General features: G+C 41.4%; 1 protein-coding gene across 1 annotated transcript; it reads right to left on the bottom strand.

Annotated features, from left to right (window-relative positions):
* Positions 1–768: 768 nt before the first annotated feature.
* On the bottom strand, positions 769–15,644 carry LOC115191719 (hydroperoxide isomerase ALOXE3-like). Its single transcript, XM_029749576.1, has 15 exons — positions 15,571–15,644; positions 14,900–15,053; positions 13,602–13,809; positions 13,261–13,342; positions 13,021–13,143; positions 12,175–12,275; positions 10,022–10,194; positions 8,845–8,988; positions 5,593–5,796; positions 4,148–4,234; positions 3,696–3,865; positions 3,439–3,560; positions 3,107–3,207; positions 2,717–2,887; positions 769–1,661 (listed from the first exon to the last, which is right to left on the bottom strand). Exons 2-15 carry the CDS (start codon positions 15,044–15,046, stop codon positions 1,482–1,484), a joined length of 2,013 nt encoding a protein of 670 aa, XP_029605436.1. The 5' UTR covers positions 15,047–15,053; positions 15,571–15,644; the 3' UTR covers positions 769–1,481.
* Positions 15,645–22,125: the final 6,481 nt, after the last annotated feature.

The raw sequence follows: 22,125 nt of genomic DNA on the forward strand, positions 1-22,125 counted from the left end.
GTTCTCCCTATTATAATTCTATGTACAAACATTTTCCAACATTACCATGGGTGGACGAACTGAATGTGGCAATTTTCTGAATGAATCAAACCAGCAATTTCTTTCTTTCGTAAAGGCTCTCCAAACTGTTTTTTTATGATAATCCTTGAGATTTCTACAACTTGACTGGAGTCCACCTGTGGTAAATTCAATTGATTGTACATGATTCGGCACACACCTGGCACACACCTGTCTATATATAGGTCCCACAGTTGACAGTGCATGTCAGAGCAAAAACCAAGCCATGAGGTCGAAGGAATTGTCCATAGAGCTCCGAGACAGGATTGTGTCAAGGTACAGATCTGGGGAAGGCTACCAAAAAATATCTGTAGCATTGAAGGTCCCCAAGAACACAGTGGCCTCCATCATTCTTAAATGCAAGAAGTTTGGAACCACCTAGACTCTTCCTTGAGCAGGCGGCGAAGCCAAACTGAGCAATCGGGGGAGAAGGGCCTTGGTCAGGGAGGTTTAACCTACAGTGTTAAAACAAAACCCCCTAAAATACTGTAACACTACATGGCATTCCCTAACACTGAGTAAGTGTAACAGCATCAGCAATAATAAAGTGGTTATTTATGTCAGAATATGAAACACCCAACACTTTTGCTGTGTACTGGGACAAACCGAGCCAGGCTGTACTGAGATGGCCTGGTTACATTGTTGGAACCAGTTTGGTTCGGGTCGGTATGATAAAGGTGACTTTAAACAAGCAGGAAATGAGAGTATAACTTCATCATTTTATGCATTTATTTTTTATTTAATACATGAGATGGACAGGGCTTCAACCAAAATGAGATGTGGCAAATATCACAAGAAGAATGGAAACAAACAATTATTAGCTTTTAAATGTAAACGAGAGTCACGCCTATTGTTCTCTCATATTATTCTGACACTTGTTTAATGTTCATCAACATTTCAGTGTCACATCATTTAGCAGGAGAGCTCATTTTCACCAACAGTCCCTGTAGTCCGTAGTTATATGGCACCAGAAATGAGTCCGTAAGAAAGACCCTGTATTTCTTAACATCCATTAACACATACAAATTTAATAATAACATCAACAAGTTTTCTTTGTCCGTGAGAGGGACACCATGTGGAGGTGTGTGTTGGTTTAACACAGTTAACACTTCTGATACAGCAATAACATTCTGACTGAACCCATAGTGGGATTTCCCTTTATCTGATTGAATTAAGACATTCGTTTATTGAAGCCCCAAACATGATCATGCTCAATAAAACATTTTATAGATTGAAACATGTTTACTAGCGCATGTTTCCAGAATCATTGGGTCATGTTCATCAGGGCACTCAATGGAAAACATTTTAAAAAGCTGCACAAAGGACAACAAAAATAAACCTTATTGGAAAAGTCCAGGTAAGTCCTCAGTTTTCTTCCAATTAGTGCCTAATGAACTGGACCCTGGTCTAGGCCCTTGGATTATCTAAATAGCCACGCTGTTCTCCACCACAGCAGGGTCCATGTAGGTGTAAGGCACTGGTAGCCCAGAGTTCCTGGCATTGACGGTCTCGCTGAAGTCCTTCAGCTCCGTCTGGAATTTCTGAATCATCCTGCAGGGTGGTATCTCGTTGAAGTGCTCCTCTGGGTACTGGCCAAGGGTCACCTGCATATGGAGAATAATTGAAGTTAGCAAAATATTGCAAGTTACAATATCATTAACATTAACCTGTTGGGGATAGAGGGCAGTATTTGCACGGCCGGATAAAAAACGTACCCGATTTAATCTGGTTACTACTCCTGCCCAGTAACTAGAATATGCATATAATTGTTTGATTTGGATAGAAAACACCCCAAAGTTTCTAAAACTGTTTGAATGGGGTCTGTGAGTATAACAGAACTCATATGGCAGGCCAAAACCTGAGAAGATTCCAAACAGGAAGCGCCCTCTCTGACCATTTCTTGGCCTTCTTTGTCATCTCTTTCCAAAACAGAGGATCTCTGCTGTAACGTGACACTTTCTAAGGCTCCCATAGGCTCTCAGAAGGCGCCAGAACGTTGAATGATGACTCTGCAGTTACTGGCTGAAAAACAGTAGCGCATTTGGATAGTGGTCGATCTGAGAACAATGAGACAGGTGCGCGCATGCACATGAAGAGTCCATTTTACTTTCTCAGTCTTTGAACGAAAACAACGACTCCCGGTCGGAATATTATCGCTATTTTATGTGAAAAATCGAATTAAAATTGATTTTAAACAGCGTTTGACATGCTTCGAAGTACGGTAATGGAATATTTTGAATTTTTTTGTCACGATATGCGCCGGCGCGTCACCCTTCGGATAGTGTCTTGAACGCACGAACAAAACGCCGCTATTTGGATATAACTATGGATTATTTGGAACCAAACCAACATTTGTTATTGAAGTAGAAGTCCTGGGAGTGCATTCTGACGAAGAACAGCAAAAGTAATCCAATGTTTCTTATAGTAAATCTGAGTTTGGTGAGTACCAAACTTGGTGGGTGTCAAAATAGCTAGCCTGTGATGGCCGGGCTATCTACTCAGAATATTGCAAAATGTGTTTTCACCGAAAAGCTATTTTAAAATCAGACACAAACGTCCCAGGCTAAAAAGCACACGTAAATAGGATATTTTGTAGCTAAATATAGTATTTTGGGCCTAGATGATATTGATAATAGTTCATGAAAGATGGCAGACTCACAAAGTCACTGGATTGCTTGCTAAGGAGCCACATAGTGGACATGCCCTGTGCTGTTGTGCCGACATCTGGGAAAGTCTTCAGCATGGTGCTCTCAGTAGACTGCCCCTTAGTGGTGGGAGGAGGCTGTTGCAGGGAGATGGGGGTGTTGGGCATCCAGCCACCATAGTCATACTGTAACATGAAGAAGAATGACTGATTATTACTGACATCCAATATGGTGGTATTGTGAAATGATGATATGATAGTGACAAGGAATTACAGCAAAAACCTTGCAACATTTTTACAAATATGTCTCTTCCTAAATGGTAGATGAGGCAGATAATGTCAGGAGTGCTTAGATTTAGATTAATAACAGACTTGAAAAAACAGTATGGGCTATGCTACACCCACCTGTCCAGAGTTGACAGCAGAATGTTGGCCTGAGCAGGTGAAGATCACCACGGTGACAAACTTGACGACCTCTGGCACAGTGGAGAAAGACTGAGGGATTCCTGGACAGAAAGATAAGAACCGAGAGAGGTGTGTGATGAATGGAGTTATGCCAGGGGAGCTGGGTGGACTGTTACTATAGGACAGTCACGTCCATGGAAATTGTGAGTTATGCCCAGGGAAGTTATGGTCCAGAAACAAAAAAAACATACTGGTAAAAACAAGACATTTCACCATACGTCATTACCACCCCCCCCCCCCCCCCCCCCCCCTATTACCCTGTACATCATCACCTGTGCATTCTTGGGCCAAGAAGCCATGGTCAAAGATATCCTTGATCCAGTTCTGTAGTTCCTTGTCTTCCCGGACCTCTGAATCACTCTTGTAATAGAAACCAATCACTCCCTCTACAAACCTATACCGAAGACGACAACGAAAGAACGAGGAAGAAGAAGATATCATATCTATGTAGAGCTATGCTTTCACTGTAGATTCTACCAGCGGATGATACTGTACTACCACCATGTAGGTCTGCTCTGTCGTAGCCTACCTGTAGATGATGTGCCACAGCTTGAGTCCATCATCCCTGTAGTAGTTGTTGGGGATTGACTCCAGACCTCGTGCAGTGATGTCTTCCGGCACACAGAGGGAGGTGTAGGTCAATGAGGCCACAGATCTCCTCAGGATCTCAATCATCCCCTCTCCGCCCGAAGCAGCAAACTACAACGTCACTTAAAGTTACTTGATTGCATAATTCTGTAACATCATAATGTACTTTAACTAAGCTGCAATATTACACTGGTTCTATGAGAGATAGTGAACCTACCAGCAAATATGTTGACCCGGAGGGCCAAATGACCATACTTGGGGGTACTGTAGGTTCACTAAAAGAAATACAACCGCACGTACCTGTATGCTGACTCTGACACAACTTCCATGGGTGTGTGATTCCTAATATGGACACCACACACTTCTATGGAAACAGTCCACTCAGTAGCCTACCTGAGTGAAAACTCCTTCATCAGCTATTAGAAATGCCCGGGCCAAGAGGTTGATCTGGAGGGAGTAGCGGGTGTGTGGAATCAGAAGCTAAAACAGTAAACCAGGGTGGAGAGAAGGATGGATGGTCAACAATCCCAAGAGAGAAACTGGCATTAGTAAGGACAGTCTGGAGGACCACATTGGAAATAAGTGTATTATACTTTCATGTGTCATTATCCTCTGTCATGGTCCAAACACACCAAGACAGTCGGGAAGAGGGCACGACAATGCCTATTCCCCCTCAAGATTTGCCATGGGTCCTCAGATCCTCAAAAAGTTTTAAAGCTGCACGATCGAGAGCATCCTGACCGGTTGCATCACCGCCTGGTATGGCAACTGCTCGGCATCCGACTGTAAGGCGCTACACAGGGTAGTGCGTACGGCCCAGTACATCACTGGGGCCAAGCTTCCTGCCATCCAGGACCTCTATACTAGGCGGTGTCAGACGAAGGCCCCAAAAATTGTCAAAGACTCCAGTCACCCAAGTCATAGACTGTTCTCTCTGCTACCGCACGGCAAGCGGTACCGGAGCACCAGGTCTAGGTCCAAAAGGCTCATTAACAGCTTCTACCCACAAGCCATAAGATTGCTGAACGATCAATTAAATGGCCAGCCGGACTATTTATATTGATCCCACCCCTCACTTTACCACGGCCTACATGTACAAATTACCTCAATTACCTCGATTAACCTGTATCCCCGCACATTGACTCGGTACCGGTATCGCGTGTATATAGCCTCGTTATTGTTATTTTATTGTGTTATTTTTTTTTACTTTAGTTTATTTAGTAAATATTTTCTTAACTCTATTTACTTAAAACTGCATTGTTGGTAAGTAAGCATTTCACAGTAAGGTCTACAGCTGTTGTATTCAGCACATGTGACAAATAAAATAGTATTTTATTTGATCCTCGGAGCACTATACTTTTCAACTGGACATGCTATGCTATATTTTGTTATTCTATGCTATATTATGCTATATTATGTTATGTTATTCTATGCTATATTCTGTTATGCCATATTCTGTTATGTTATGCTATGATATATTATCTTATCTTATGCTATATCATGTTATGCTATTCTATGCTATGTTATGCTATACTATATTATGTAATGCTATGCTATATTATGTTATGCTATGTTATGCTATGATATGTTATGCTATATTATGTTATGTTATGCTATATTATGTTATGCTATGCTATATTATGTTATGTTATGCTCAGTGGAGGCTGCTGAGGGGAGGACGGCTCATAGTAAAGGCTGGAATGGAGTGAATGGCATCAAACACATGGAAGCCATGTGTTTGATAACATTCCACTCCAGCCATTACCACGAGCCCATCCTACCCAATTAGGGTGCCACCAACCTCCTGGGGTTATGCTATGCTGTGCTGTGTTATGTACCTTGTAGAGGGGGTGCACCATGGGAATGTTGCGCAGCAGTGCTATGGCGAACACCTCAGCCAGGAGGTGAGTGCGCAGCAGGTGGACGTTGAGCTGGTGCTCTTGAAAGTCAGCGCTCCTCACAAAGATCTTGGCCAGGAGCCAGTCATACTCAGAGTCAGTAGGAAGGAAGATGGGGTTGTCTTTTGCAGGCTTCTGCTTCAGCTGTGGAGAGAGAGAGTGTTAGGGACCTCATAGATGGCTACCAGCAACATTATCCCTGTTTAATGGAAAAATACAAATAATAACAATAGCGGATTCCTTTTTGGGGCTACATAGAACCCTTTTTTGAAGGTTCTATAAATAACCATGAACATAAGGTTATAAATGGAATGTTAATGGTGCTATAAAGAACCCTGTCCTAAGGTTCTATAAATAACTATAAAATAAATGTTCTATATAGCACCAAAATGGGTTCTGCTATCGTTACAAACCTTTTTGGTTCAGGGCTTGACATTGACATTTTTACTTGTCCAAAAGCTCAAGACACAAAAAATGGTCTGTAACACCATTTGTACATCATTGTATGATGCAAGGAACCACTTTACAAAATGAAATGCATTACTATATTTTTTTACCAAAGAGAATCAGACAAACATGGAGGCTACACTCTGTCTATTGGCTTCTTTGCATATTCAATCCAGTCTCAAAGTACAACACTGCCCCTTTAAGGCTCTCCTGGAGGATGGTTGGACACAGTGATGCCAACTTAGCAATTTTGTTGCTAGATTTAGCAACTTTTCAGACTACCTGGCAACTTTTTTTTCAAACAGCACCTAGCAACAAATTTAGCAACTTTTAAAAATGTATTTGGAACTTTTAGCAACTTTTGAAAAGTGACTCAAACGCTAATATGCACGCATTTCCCCTCTAAATGACACAAAAACGATTTTCACTGTCACACTCAGTTACAACACACGTGCCTGGCTGCAAGTGCATTGTGCGTGACGTCAGCAGCAGGCGCTCAGTTCATGCACAGGCAGCAGCAATTTCAGTAAATTGCAAATGTGGGGTTATTTTTTGGTTTTATGCTCCTGCAGATATTGAATGTGCAACTATAATTATGGTTTATAAAATATCAGAACTTAAACAGGACAGCATAATGGGTAGACAAAGAGAACATTGTGTAACAAGGTGTAGGCACCTGACTTAGTGATAGGAGGTTGTGAAACCCATCACAAGGGGAGCATGTGAGGAACAGATAGAGTGGAGAAATGACTGTATAAGTAAATCACTGGAAATTGAGTGGTTGCTGACTCTTGAGTATACACTAAGAAGATAAGATCCAACACCTGGCAACATGTGATGCGCCAGGAGGCTTGGACCAGCCTGTGCGCCTGCGATAGGCTGAGTAAGTCTAAACCACGCTCAGCCTTTACTCTGATAGTTCCCGCTCAGAGCGGACCCATCTCTGTCAGAGTATTAAAGAAGAACTTTGTGCTTAAACAGTGAGTTCTCTGTATACCCTGCGAGGTGGTGCAGTGAGCCCGTATATACGAACATCATATTTACCATTTGTACTATCATTCTATTTACTTAAAGATGAATTAAATAATCATTGCAAAACTAAGTTGCATGGTTTGTTTATATCGTAATACCAGATTCGATTGACGCAACCCAACACAAATCATTGTTGGCTGACTGCAGTAGCAGTAGTACGGGTTCGACTAGCCAAACCCAATGAATATAGTTGGTCGCGTATGTTTGATCTTGAACAGAACTTACAATATCAATCAACATGTCTCAATCAAAATTGTTCAGCCAGAAGTACAGAAAAGAGTGGGAGTCTGTACCTGAACAAACGTCAAATTATATTTTTTGCCGAGATGGCCAGTCAATTTGAGTAACGTTATTGTGTATTCTACGTAATGACGCAGTTTTACGTTATCAGGCAATGACATCACAACGTCATTTAGCAACTTTTAGCAACAAATCAACCTGCCACTAGCAACTTACCCTGAAAATGTGTTGGCAACACTGGTTGGACACCCTTGGTAGTCTATAAAATGTTGCAACATTACAATACAACCATATAGCCTACTTGATATGTCTTTATAATTAAGGGCTTCCCGTCATCACTGGGATGATACAAAATATGTCTACGGTTCAAAAGACTGACAGATTCAAAATGCATACAACCACTACACATGAAAAATGTAAAAATGCAATAGGCTGACGCAACAGATCAGACCGTTTGGCTTAAAATGTTGCTACATTTGTTTAACTTTTTTTTAAATTCATATTATAAGCTCAACAATGCGCACATGGCTGTAGGCTAATGTTATTGGCATTGTTGAATTTGAATTCATAATAGCAAGCTAGGACTGATGGTTTGGTTAGCTAAACTAGCGAGTCTTTTTGGTTACCCGGGCAACCAGTGTCACTATCTAGTAAACTTGCTAGCTATTTCAGTGGATTTTGTTCTCATTTATCCCTGCAAATGAACACATTTCTAGCAGTAAATGTGCTAAATTATAGCCAAGGTATAAAAGGGATAATCAACTCGGGGCTCTACGCGTACTCTGGAAAATTATGTAACTCTGTGGAAGGTTAGTTCCACTCTGCCAGCGCGTTGTGGAACACCTCATTATTGATTATTTTCCAGAGAGCACATAGTCGTTGATTATCCCTTATGTATTTCACAAGACACTTTCACTGGCCATAGTCACATTTAACATGTAATGGCATAATAACACAACAGATAAACTGGAATGACACTCTCACTCGAAAGGAGCCTTGAGCAAACCACACCCCCCAAAATAATTATGAGCTGCTGCCCCCCCCCACACACATTTGAATTATCACAAAAAGAGGAAAGAACCCTTTTCTGAATCCAAAGAAGCATTGAAGGACTCAAAGGTTTCACATAAAACCATCACCCTTCCCAAAGAACCCTTGATGAACCATAAGTGTGTAGCGCATTAATTAAAATCATTTGAAGACAATATCAAACATATTTTCTTTGGGTGCTGTCAGATACAGTGGAGGCTGGTGGAGGGAAACATGGGGAGGACGGGCTCGTCATAATGTTTGGAACGTAAAGAAGGGAACGGTAGTAATGAGCCCGTACTCTCCATTTCTACCTCCACCAGCCTCCACGGGTAAATGGGCTCTCTAAAGGAGATTGAAACATGATGGGTTTACAGACTCTCTCACTTGTAATGGTCTCTGTGACTGTAGTCTTCACTTCAACGTTAGTTAGGTCAACCTTACCTGGATGGCGATGGGAATCAGTTTGTCATCAGGGGTTCTGTAGAGCAGGACCAGAGGAGCCGCCATGTACTGTTTTTTCTTATTGATCACGTTTGCCTTTAATCCATCCAGGTTCTTGTAGTCAAGCAGGAATATGTTGCCGCTCTGTTTGGGATTGGATGACATGGGAGAATAAATCCAAAAGTTACAATGCAACAGGTTAGGATTACGGTTCACTTTCTTGATATTTTGGAATGGGACAGATATTGTAGCTCTGTGTTTTACTAGGATTATCCCAAAAAATATCCAATAAAGTTGTTTGTTTGATTACTTTCTTGAATTTTAGGGTTACCATCCCCTCATAAAAACATAAATTAAAGTAATACTGGGATGTTTTTCATTTTTTTCCGTAACCAGGTTTCCATCCAACATTTTTGAAGTACATGTCAGATAGAAAATGTCACGACAGGCCTGCAGGAAACAGAACGTTAGTCTGTAAACTTTCAGCATGTCAACAAAACAAAATATGCTAGACAAGTTGGGATATTTTTGTGTCTGTAAAATGTATTATGCGAGAAATGGTGGTGGAATGGCACTTTTATGTGCAAAAATTGATATAATAACCATCATATCTAAGTAAACTTGGAGTCACATGATGATATGTTGTGTGGTCCTCTCACTACGACTCAGGAAAACATGCAGTTAATTAGGCTACAGATGAAATAAGTTATGATGAACTTCACAGGGTGGTGAAAGTGCACAGTGATGAGCTTGAAGCTCCTTTCCAAGAAATTTTATGTGCACTACGTCATCACACAGCCTTATATCCGCAACAGGTCAATTTGATGGAAACATCTATGGTGGGGAAATATGCATATAGTTTTTATGCGGGTTTGAGAATATTTGCATGAAAATCTGTCACCAATTGGATGGAAACCTAGCTATTGAGAAACATACTGGACGGACCTCCACAAAAGTCATCTGGTGGTCCAAAAAGGAATCTGGTACATGCCTCTGATGGTCCAAGAAAGTGGACGTCTAGACATCCAACAAATATCTAAGATATTCACCTAGGTCCAAGAGGACTGCCCCTAGTCCAGCGCCACCCATAAAATAAGTGGTACTGCAATAATTTAGGCAACTTTTAACAATTCATTTATTTTACCAAAGAGTCCCATTTTGATATACTGTATAGTACCTGCAATTCCCTTAGGAGGCTGGACGATCCACGAAGAGAGGGCTTGACCATGTCTTCTGTGACAGGGAAATTTGCCGGCAACACCGAGCAGCGACGGATCAACATGGGGTTGCAGCCGTTCAGATACTGGTACCCGAAAAACTCATCTTCCTTCCAGTGCTCCTGTGCGTAGTCTGGAAGGAGGAAATTCTGGGTCATATTAATTAGTGCACACCGTAGCAAAACCTTTTGCAACAGAAATAAAAATCAAGAGTTTCTTATTGGACAGGTATTCCCTCCCTGTTTAAGTCTGTTTTCTTCCAGATAATGCCTAGTAATCCAGGGTCGTTTTCAGTATATACAGCACCAGTCAAAAGTTTGAAGCTGGTTGAGAGAATGCCAAGAGTGTGCAAAGCTGTCATCATGCCAAAGGGTTGCTACTGTGAAGAATCTCAAATATAAAATATTTGTTTAAAACCTGTTGGGGATAGGGGACAGTATTGAGAATTTTGAAAAAAATATGTGCCCATTTTTAACTGCCTCCTACACCAACTCAGAAGCTAGGATATGCATATTATTAACATTTTTGGATAGAAAACACTCTGAATTTTCAAAAACGGTTTGAATGGTGTCTGTAAGTATAACAGAACTCATATGGCAGTTAAAACCCTGAGACAATTTCTAACAGGAAGTGTGTATCTGATGTGTTGAATTACATTTAAGCCTATGCCATTGAAACACACAGGGACGTATTAATCATTGAGCACTTCCTACGCCATCCACTAGATGTCACCAGTCTTTACAAAGTGGTTTGAGTCTTCTACTGTGAAAACTGACCGAACAAGAGACTTGGAACGTTGGTCATAAGCGGATGGCCGATACTGCTGTGGCGCGCGAGTGCATGTTTGGGTACTCTCGTTCCAAAACATTTTAAAAGAGAATGCAATTGTCCGCCTTGAATATTATTGAAGTTCTGATTGCAAAAGGCCCTAATGGTTTATGCTATACAACGTTTGACATGTTTGAACGAACGTAAATATTTTTTTTCCCTCTTTGATGAAGACAAGTCCGGCGGGCGTCGTTCATGTTTTTGAGTAGCCTACAGGACGCGCTAACGACACGGAGCTTTTTGGACATAAATTATGAGCTTTTTCGAACAAAACTACATTTGTTATGGACCTGGGATTCCTGGAAGTGCCTTCTGATGAAGATAATCAAAGGTAAGGGATTATTTACATAGTATTTTTGATTTTAGATGACTCCAAGATGGCGCCTAGTCTGTATCGCAAAGCCTATTTTTCTGGGCGCAGTGCTCAGATTATTGCAAAGTGTGATTTCCCAGTAAGGTTATTTTTAAATCTGTAAATGTGGTTTCGTTCACGAGATGTTAATCTATAATTCTTTGAATGACAATATAATATTTTACCAATGTTTTCGAATAGTAATTATTTAATTTGTTGTGCTGATTGACTGGCGGTATTGGAGGGAAAATATTTCCTCAACATCAACGCCATAGTAAAACGCTGTTTTTGGATATAAATATGAACTTGATAGAACAAAAAATGCATGTATTGTCTAACATAATGTCCTAGGAGTGTCATCTGATGAAGATTGTCAAAGGTTAGTGCATCATTTTAGCTGGTTTTCTGCTTTTGGTGACGCCTGTCTTTGCATTGACAAAACATTACACACAGCTATTTTCAATGTACTGTCCTAACATAATCTAACTTTATGCTTTCGCCGTAAAGCCTTTTTGAAATCAGACAACGTGGTTAGATTAAAGAGATGTTTATCTTTCAAAGGGTGTAAGATAGTTGTATGTTTGAGAAATTTGAATTATGACATTTAATTGTTTTCAAATTTGGCGGAGTTGATATTTCACCTGCTGTTGATAAGGTGTACCAGGCGTGGGACGCTTGCGGTTAATACTTTTTTGGTTACTACATGATTCCATATGTGTTATTTCATAGTTTTGATGTCTTCACTATTATTCTACAATGTAGACCTTGGATGAGTAGGTGTGTCCAAACTTTTGACTGGTACTGTATGTATATTTTTATTGGACAAATTCAAGTAGTATTACTTCCCCCTTTCACTTTGTTTAAAAATGTTTACCATCTAATAAACAGGCCCCTGGAGTTAATACTGCAAATGCACCTATGAAATGCACTCACCTGAGATGACAGTTCTATTGAGGCAGACTTTGCTGATTTCATCAATGTTTTTCCAGTTCTTCTTGCTGTCAGAATACCCCATCAGTTTCAGCTCAGTTATCCTACAGAATGGGAGACAAGGAACTATGTCAAGGTGAGCCAATAGAGTTTCACAGAGCAAATGTAAAACTCAACAATACAAATGAATAGAATACTTCGAAGAGCTTTAATGATCAGCTGCAGGAAGTACTATCTGAACTGTCCTTAGAGGATGAATTATGCCCGACGTACGCAACGCAATTAGCTACGCAAAAATGGCTGTCCTGCATAGTCGCAAAAATATGCAAGTGTGTGCAACCCAAAATGTTAAAATCGCCACGTACTGGACAAAGGAAAAAAGCTCAAATCCGCACTAAACTATTTGTACGTTTTAATGTAATTATCAGCAGGAGAGGTCAGAGCAATCAGACACATTTGGGTGACAGCCTTCATCAGCGTTTGGAGAAAAATAGGCATTCACACATAGTTATAAATGATGAAACATTGTAGTATATTTTTTCACAGTCATAATTTACATTCATTATTTACATACATTGTTCTATTATTTTTAACAACTTCTAGTGCCTAAAAATACATTAAAACGTAAAGAATATTTTAGTGAATGAGGGTTTTGGGGGGTTTTCCCCCCAGTGTATGCCTTTTGAACCCGGCACCCAACAACTTTTTGTTACTACAGACTTTCGAGTTGAGCACCCCAATTCCTCATTCTGCCACTTATCACATAGGGAAGCCATTATGAGTAGCACATTGCATTCTCGTGTTGTGTACTGAAGTTGGGTATACATTTGGCTTCGGTGAGGAACTCACCCGGTGGCGGCGGTGAAGAGGAACTGGGAGGCCTTGGTGAACGAGAATTGGATCTCGCTGGGAAGATCTAGAGGGTTGTCTGCCTTCATGCTGCCAGGGAAACCCTCCTTGTAGGTATCCCAGCTGAGTAGGAGGAGGAGCAGGAGGAGCAGGAGAAAGAGGAGGAGCAGGAAATAAATGGAGGTTGGTCAGATATAATGGACAGACTGGGCAGCTAGGACGAAAGACCACAGCACCTACCAGTACTGCTCAGTTCTCGTCTTCATCTCCTTTTCCCTGCTGTACCTGGCAAGATGATTAGTTTCATCACAGAGTCTTTTAGCTGAAAAATATAAAAAATAATAAATTAAGTTAATCACACTTGTTATTGCACTAATCCTTCAGAACCAGTGTTGCATGTATTACTGTATGTACGGTGGCCCTAGGAGGCAAAGTAGCTTTTAAAACTTAGTGACATCGTACACACACAAAGAAAATGCCTCCCCCTCACAACGGCTGAAAGTATCCACTTTTTTTCCATGCATTACTCATTCTAACATGTCCGCATGTGATGCTGTTTCATAACGTCACACCGTGCTGACCTGTGCCCTCTCTGAACAGGTGCACCTCCGTGTCCATAATCCAACAGTAGATAGGGAACTGGCATGTGCCTTTCTCTGGCGTCGTTACGACAACCTTGGACGGGAACCAGGTGTCCTGGGGGAAGAGTGGGAGGGGCTGTTTGTCCAGCTCTATCAGCACCAGCTTGCCGAGGGAGGAGGGGCACACCACTTCGAATTCAGAAGATGCCTGCAGAGAGAGCAGGGGAGAGAGAGAGAGAGAGAGAGAGATGGAGGGAATGAGAGAATGAGATAGAGGGAGGGAGTGAGAGAAAAAGGGAGGGGCAGAGAGAGAAGATGAGAGAAGAGAGAGCGAGAGAGAGCGGAATCTGGACTGTGTGAGAAAGCAAGTAACAAAGGCAAATATAACTAATCCTGTAGTACCAGTATTATTACGTAAGGGTCCAACATAAAGGCAACAAAGTCTTCACGTCATATACACTATATGTGTATGAACATATTGGTTGCTTTTGGGTGTGTTTTGAGTACAGTAATTGAAAAATGCAAATGTTAAGTCTAATTGAAGCTAGAATAATTTGTTGCTACATCCATTTTTAGAATTATAAATTATATATACTCAGATTCTTGAAGAATATAATTTATAATTGCTTAGTTCAACTGTCGTACCCAATCAGAACCCAAAATATAAGCTTGTTTTACTCCAATGTTTGTAAACAATGTAAATGTAAACAAACACTAAGCTATAGCTGTCACGTCCTGACCATAGAAAGCTGTTATTTTCAATGGTAGAGTAGGTCAGGGCGTGACAGGTTTTTTTTCTAGTTTATATTTTCTATGTTGTTATGTTCTAGTTTTTGTATTTCTATGTTGGGCTTTTTTGGGATGATCTCCAATTTGAGGCAGCTGGTCATCGTTGTTTCTAATTGGAGATCATACTTAAGTAGTTTTTCCCACCTGGGTTTGTGGGAGATTGTTTTTGAGTTAGTGTATGGTGCACCTCTTCGTCACAGTTTGTTGTTTTTGTTCTTTTGTTTATTTGTGTATCTTGCATAGTTTCACAGTTCAATAAAATATGTGGAACGATACACACGCTGCACTTTCCTCCGCTCCTTCTGACGAACGACGTGACAATAGCCACAAAACATGGATAAAAGTATACATTTTTTCTATGAGTTTGAGAATGGTGACATTTCTACAAGCCCATCCCTCAGATATTTACTACAACAGAGGTGGGGTGCCTCTTTGTTATTGTTTCAATTAAGGATTCTAGCTTTAAAGATAAATATCTCTTAGTACTGATAGGAGCATGACTGACTTACCGTGTCTTGATAGAAGCCTCCCCTCAAGCTAGCGAGCCACGTGCGCTTACTCTCTCCTTTTTCGCCAACCAGCTTGATGAAGACGTTGTTCATCGTGGTGGCAGTTGCGATGTTGTGTGTGTGCACAGTCACCTTGTATTTTGCCATTTTGACTCTGAAAAACACTACGATAGGCTTACCTGCACACACCAAGACTGCACAGCAAACAACATTTCATTCAATGTAGACGGTGCAAACATTTCTGAATATATTAAGACTTGCATGATATCTATTGACCCATTTTAATATAACAAAATCATTTTTTTGAGGGTATTCTTGCTTGAATAACAAACTTGCAAAGCCACAGTTATTGCATACACACAGCATGTGGGGGGACATTTTTCACAAGCAAATGGCAGTGAGCGAATTAACCATAGACAGGAGGAATATGCTTATTCAATGTACATATTATCCAATATACCCATTGCATTGTGTGCATTGCATTCATGGCTCAGTACACTGATCTCTGGTTAAATAATAGCCTCCTCATTCTACACATAGTTGAAGAAAATAAAACATGAAATCACGCTGCACATCAAGTTTAACTGTGTTTTTTGCACACATCTGTGCTCTTTTGCTTGATGAAAATGTCTCCCATATTATAAAAAATAAAACATTCAGAGTTCCCTTACCTGATTGGTTGATAGTTTGTAGTACCCTGTTAACTGTGCCTTAACATGCATGTAATGATCCCCTTCCCTACTGCTTGTTTTATACCTGGCTGGAGGTGTGTGCAGAACCCTGTGTACATATCTGGGTGTTACTTCCCTCCATTGATCTTGCTCATCCTGCATGATAAATTCTGGCACTGTTGATAGCGAAGCGTTGCCCATTCACCTATTGTAAATACACAGTAGAAGTGTTGAATCTGCTTGTAAAGGTTGAGCCATGGTTGAAAGGGTGTTGTAATGCCACTTTACAAGTTCTGAGGGCATGTGGTTAAATGTTTGCTCAGCACTGCAATGCAAGTTACATGTGGGAAATTGCATTGTTGTCACAGACTATGTTTAGGTGGACTGCAAAATATCCAAACAGGATTTCACAAGTCTTGTATAGTCACTATATGGAGTTAGTACTATATCTACTATACTGTACAGTATCTCAAGGACATCCTCCAAATCCTTCCTACTCACACTGATGATGCAACTTCCATTGTGCTTCTTTGGCAGGACACATACGGTCAATATGTATCACTAACTTGCATCTTATCGCATATCCTTCTTGGCAAATTCCAAAGAATAGTTGAGGCCAGAGGAGGCTGGTGGGAGGAACTATAGAAGGAACGGCTCATCGTAATGGCTGGAATGGAATCAATGGCTCATTTATCACAATACCCACTGATAATGCCAAATACTTGAATGACTTTTTCATTGGCAAGATAAACAAACTTAGGGATGACATGTCAGCAACAAACGCTGACACTACACATCCAAGTATATCTGACCAAATTATGAAAGACAAGAATTGTACTTTTGAATTCGGTAAAGTCAGTGCGGAAGAGGTGAAAAAATGATTGTTGTCTCTCAACAATGACAAGCTGGATGGAAAATTACTGAGGATAATAGCGGATGATATTGCCACTCCTATTTGCCACATCTTCAAACTACTAGAAAGTGTGTGCCCTCAAGACTGGATGTAAGCTAAAGTCATTCCGCTACCCAAGAATAGTAAAGCCCCCTTTATTAGCTCAAATAACTTACCAATCAGCCTGCTACCAACCCTTTGTAAACTTCTGGGAAAAATGGTGTTTGACCAGATACAATGCTATTTCACAATAATCAAATTGACAACAGACTTTCAGCACGCATATAGAGAAGGACACTCAATAAGCACAGCACTTACACAAATGACTGACGATTGGCTGAGAGAAATTGATGATAAAATGATTGTGGGGGCTGTCTTGTTAGAGTTCAGTGCAGCTTTTGACATTATTGATCATAGTCTGCTGCTGGAAAAACTGATGTGTTATGGCTTTACACCCCCCTTCTGTAATGTGGATAAAGAGTTACTTGTCTAACAGAACACAGAAGGTGTTCTTTAATGGAAGCCTCTCAAACACAATTCAGGTAAAAGCAGGAATTTCCCAGGGCAGCTGTTTAGGCTCCTTCCTTTTTTCAATCTTTACTTACGACATGCCACTGGCTTTGAGTAAGGCCAGTGTGTCTATGTATGCGGATGACTCAACACTATACATGTATATTCTGGTTAGAGCCAGTTTGCGCTGTTTTGTGAAGGGAGTAGTACATTTACATTTAAGTCATTTAGCAGACGCTCTTATCCAGAGTGACACAGCGTTGTATGAGATCTTCAGTTTCTTGGCAATTTCTCACATGGAATAGCCTTCATTTCTCAGAACAATAATAGACTGACAAGTTTCAGAAGAAAGGGCTTTGTTTCTGGCCATTCTGAGCCTTTAATCGAACCCACAAATGCTGATGCTCCAGATACCCAACTAGTCTAAAGGCCAGTTTTATAGTTTTTTTAATCAGAACAACAGTTTTCAGCTGTGCTAACATAATTGCATCTCTGCGTACTTAGAGAACATGCAGTTGTCTAGTTTCTGCAATGTGCATCTGATACTGGCCCTGATGTAGGTATCATCTGATACTGGCCCTGATGTAGGTATCATCTGATACAGGCTCTGATGTAGGTATCATCTGATACAGGCCCTAATCTAGGTATCATATATGCATAGTCCCTTCACCCCCAACTACATGTACAGATTACCTCAACCAGCCTGTACCCCCGTACACTGACTTGGTACTGGTGCCCCCTGTATATAGCCTCGTTATTCTTATTGTTACTTTTTATTATTACTTTTTATTTTAGTCTACTTGGTAAATATTTTCTTATCTCTTCTTGAACTGCACTGTTGGTTAAGGGCTTGTAAGTAAGCATTTCACGGTAAAGTCTACACTTGTTGTATTCGGCGCATGTGACAAATAAAGTTTGATTTGATCTGACACAGGTTCTTATCTAGGTATCATCTGATACAGGCTCTTATCTAGGTATCATCTGATACAGGTTCTTATCCAGGTACCATCTGATACAGGCCCTGATGTAGGTAAGGGTAAAACTTGTTGCTTCAACGTAATAAAGAGCAACACGCTGTTGAAAATACGCTCTAATACCACATCTATGGCATCACATAGTATCCAAGATGGTGTAGCAGTCAGATGTCTTTTGTCCTCGTCTTGTCGTGTCCCGTGTATATATATTTTTATATATTTTTTCTTTGCATTAATTTTTTTATATTTTTCTTAACCTCAACTTCAACATACTCTCCTGCAATCCGCCTAACCCAATGTGGTATGGATCTGATATTTTCTTTACTTTTGAACCGGAAACCCCAGCAGAAGCTACCCAGCTAACTAGCTACTAGCTAGTAGTGAGCTAGTCACTGCTAGCGGTCATCAGCTACCTTTAGCCCGGACAACTCTCGCCAGTCTGCACAGCGCGACTCAAACCAAAGCAAATCAGACTTATTTTTCTCCACATCTCCAGATTCCTACCGCAAGCTCTGAACCTTTTCCCCTGGATCATCGCAGCTAGCTAGCTGCTATCCGAGTGGCCACTCCTGGCTAACGTCTCTGTCCCGAAGTAAGAACCAATTAGCCTGGAGCTAGCCTTTGCTAGGCCCACGACCCGGCTAGCCAGAGGCCCATCAGCCGCTCCTTGGGCTACAATACCTATTTTGTCAATTGGCCTGGACCCCTGCCGACCCATCACGACTGGACTACCGACGGTTTTTCAACTGGCTCCTCCATCGCAACGTCCACTGAATGCCCATCGTGGCCCGCTAGCTGTCTAGAGCATATCGGACTGTTAGCTTAAGAGGCCCATCGAACAAATTCTTTGGCCACTATACATATTTTGCTAATTGGCCTGGACCCTTTTACCACATGTAGCCATGCTGATCCACAACGACTGGTCTGCTGACGTAACAGCACGAGGGGCTACAACAGACTTCTTCCGTCGCTACGTCCCTCTAAGGTTCTTCTGCTATCCCCGGCCCACTAGCTGCCTGAATCGCAGTGTCTCCGGCCCGCCGAGCCACTCACCTTCTGCCCCCAGCTGTGCCCTGGACACCATATGTGAATTGATTGCCCCCCATCTATCTTCAGAGCTCATGCTGTTAGGTGACCTAAACTGGGACATGCTTAACACCCCGGCCATCCCACAATCTAAGTTTGATGCCCTCAATGTCACACAAATTGTCAATGAACCTACCAGGTACAACCCCAAATCCGTAAACACGGGCAACCTCATAGATATCATCCTAACAAACCTGCCCTCCAAATACTCCTCTGCTGTCTTCAAACAGGATCTCAGCGATCTCTGCCTCATTGCCTGCATCCGTAATGGGTCTGTGGTCAAACAACCAACCCTCATCACTGTCAAATGCTCCCTAAAACACTTCAGCGAGCAGGCCTTTCTAATCGACCTAGCCCGGGTATCCTGGAAGGATATTGACCTCATTCCATCGGTAGAGGATGCCTGGTTATTCTTTAAAAGTGCTTTCCTCACCATCTTAAGCATCTCCAATCCAAAATTAAATCTAGAATCAGCTTCCTATTTCACAACAAAGCCTCCTTCACTCATGCTGCCAAACATACCCTCGTAAAACTGACTATCCTACCGATCCTCGACTTCGGCGATGTCATTTACAAAATAGCCTCCAACACTCTACTCAGCAAATTGAATGCAGTCTATCACAGTGCCATCCGTTTTGTCATCAAAGCTCCATATACTACCCACCACAGCGACCTGTATGCTCTCGTTTGTTGGCCCTCGCTTCATATTCGTCACCAAACCCACTGGCTCCAGGTCATCTATAAGTCTTTTCTAGGTAAAGCCCCGCCTTATCTCAGCTCACTGGTCACCATAGTAGCACCCACCCGTAGCACGCGCTCCAGCAGGTATATTTCACTGGTCACCCCCAAAGCCAATTCTTCCTTCGGCCACCTTTCCTTCCAGTTCTCTGCTGCCAATGACTGGAACGAACTGCAAAAATCACTGAAGCTGTAGACTCATATGTCCCTCACTAGCTTTAAGCACCAGCTGTCAGAGCAGCTCACAGATCACTGCACCTGTACATAGCCCATCTGTAAATAGCCCATCCAACTACCTCATCCCCATACTGTTATTTATTTGATTTATTTGGTCCTTTGCACCTCAGTATCTCTACTTGCACACTCATCTTCTGCACATCTATCACTCCAGTGTTTAATTGCAAAATTGTAATTATTTCGCCACTATGTTCTATTTATTGCCTTACCTCCCTTATCCTACTTCATTTGCACACACTGTATATAGACCTTTTCTATTGTATTATTGACTGTATGTTTGTTTATTCCATGTGTAACTCTGTGTTGTTGTTTGTGTCGCAGTGCTTTGCTTTATCTTGGCCAGGTCGCAGTTGTAAATGAGAACCTGTTCTCAACTGGCCTACCTGGTTAAATAAAGGTGAAATAAAACATCTGGCAAATTAAGTTGTTCCCAGACTCTGGTTACAGTAGTTTAGGTGCTTTGCAACACATCCAGTCTTGTCCAGTTGTCTACAGTAGGTACAGTATCTAGTGTAGCTCGAGGACAACCTCCAAATTCTTTCAAATAACACAGACGATTCTACTGTGGTGTTTCCTTTAGCAAGTTGAATTTGTTTGCTAGCGTTGATCAATGGCTGAGAGAAGAACAAACATGGCGCAGACTAACAAGCAAGGTGAAATAGTAACCAAACATCACACCTTGGAGTATAACATTACAGCCAAAACACTGGAATTGTTTCAGGGAAGCTTGGTAAATAAGGAAAGATACATTAATGTCTGGCCTTGACGTCACAGAGACCCGAGGATGCCGTTAACATTTAGAAACAGCCCCTGGCCCTGTATCAATAGGACAGGGACGAAGCAAAAACACGCTGTGCATTAACAACCTTTCTTTACAATTGCTAAAAGAGCCTATACTTATTCCAATAAGTGGATCAAATATGAGAAGATGTGGACATATGAGACGGTTCTATTCCACCAATAAAGCTATGTTTAGAGGTTTCTGTGCACTATATATATGGAACAGGGTGGCATTTCAGACCAACTGGACCAGCTGGCGTTCTGTGTAACTGAGACATCAAAGACAGTGCTGATTGAACCAAATAATGAAAAACAGATATTATATTCCTGAATGCCCTTCTAGCCAATCGGAAACGAGTATTCAACAATGCTGTGGTATAAACATCTCTATTATGACATGTCTCTATGGGTGGAACATCGTATTTCTGTGTTCTTCACTCCTGAGGCTAGGTAGCAGCAGGCTTGTGTCTCTGTATATATAAACTGTTATATTTACAGTCATGTTTTCATGCTTGTTTTGATTGTAAACAGACTTTTCAGTTAGTAGGTACAAAACAATATTTATCAGACATTAATGATATAGAAGATGACTAAAGACCTACCTATGTGTTATACATCTCCAATCTCACTGAGCCATGTATAGGTTGCATTCCAAATGGAACCCATTCCCTACATACCGTAGCACATTTCTTTTCACCAGAACCCTATGGGAATATGGTACCATTTTGAACTGACCCATAGACTGGGAGAGAAGGCACACTAAGCAGTAAACAAACATTCATCACTAATGCATTAGGGTCTGTGGACGTTGCAGTCCTTCTACAAACAGCATTTCTCACACACACACACACAGACACACTCACAAAACATTCCCATGTTTGCCTGCCAGGTCAAACACATTTCTCATGGCTACATCTTCTATCTTCTCGACCAGAATGAATCGCAGGTGCTTTAATTCCCTCACCACTAAACCTTGTGGGGACACAACATTCAGTCCCATTCAAAATCCTATTTTCCATAAACCCAAACCATAACCCATACTCTTACCATAACCCAAAACCCTAAACCTAACCCTAAAACGAACCCTAGCTCCTAACCCTGAACATAATTCTAACCCTAAAACTAATTCTAACCTTAACCCTAAACCCCATAGAAATAGCATTTCACCTAACTACTTGACCATGGTTACTGATCAAAACCTTTGAAAAACCTTGACAAAGTACAGGCCCAGTGAGCACAGCCTTGCTATTGAGAAGGGGAGACACAGGAAAACCTGGCTCCCTGTAGAGGAAAGGCTGTGCAACCACTGCAACATAGCAGAACCTGAGAGCGAGCTGC

The sequence above is a fragment of the Salmo trutta genome, chromosome 4, assembly GCF_901001165.1.
Source record: "Salmo trutta chromosome 4, fSalTru1.1, whole genome shotgun sequence".
In the NCBI taxonomy this organism is placed as follows: Eukaryota; Metazoa; Chordata; class Actinopteri; order Salmoniformes; family Salmonidae; genus Salmo; species Salmo trutta.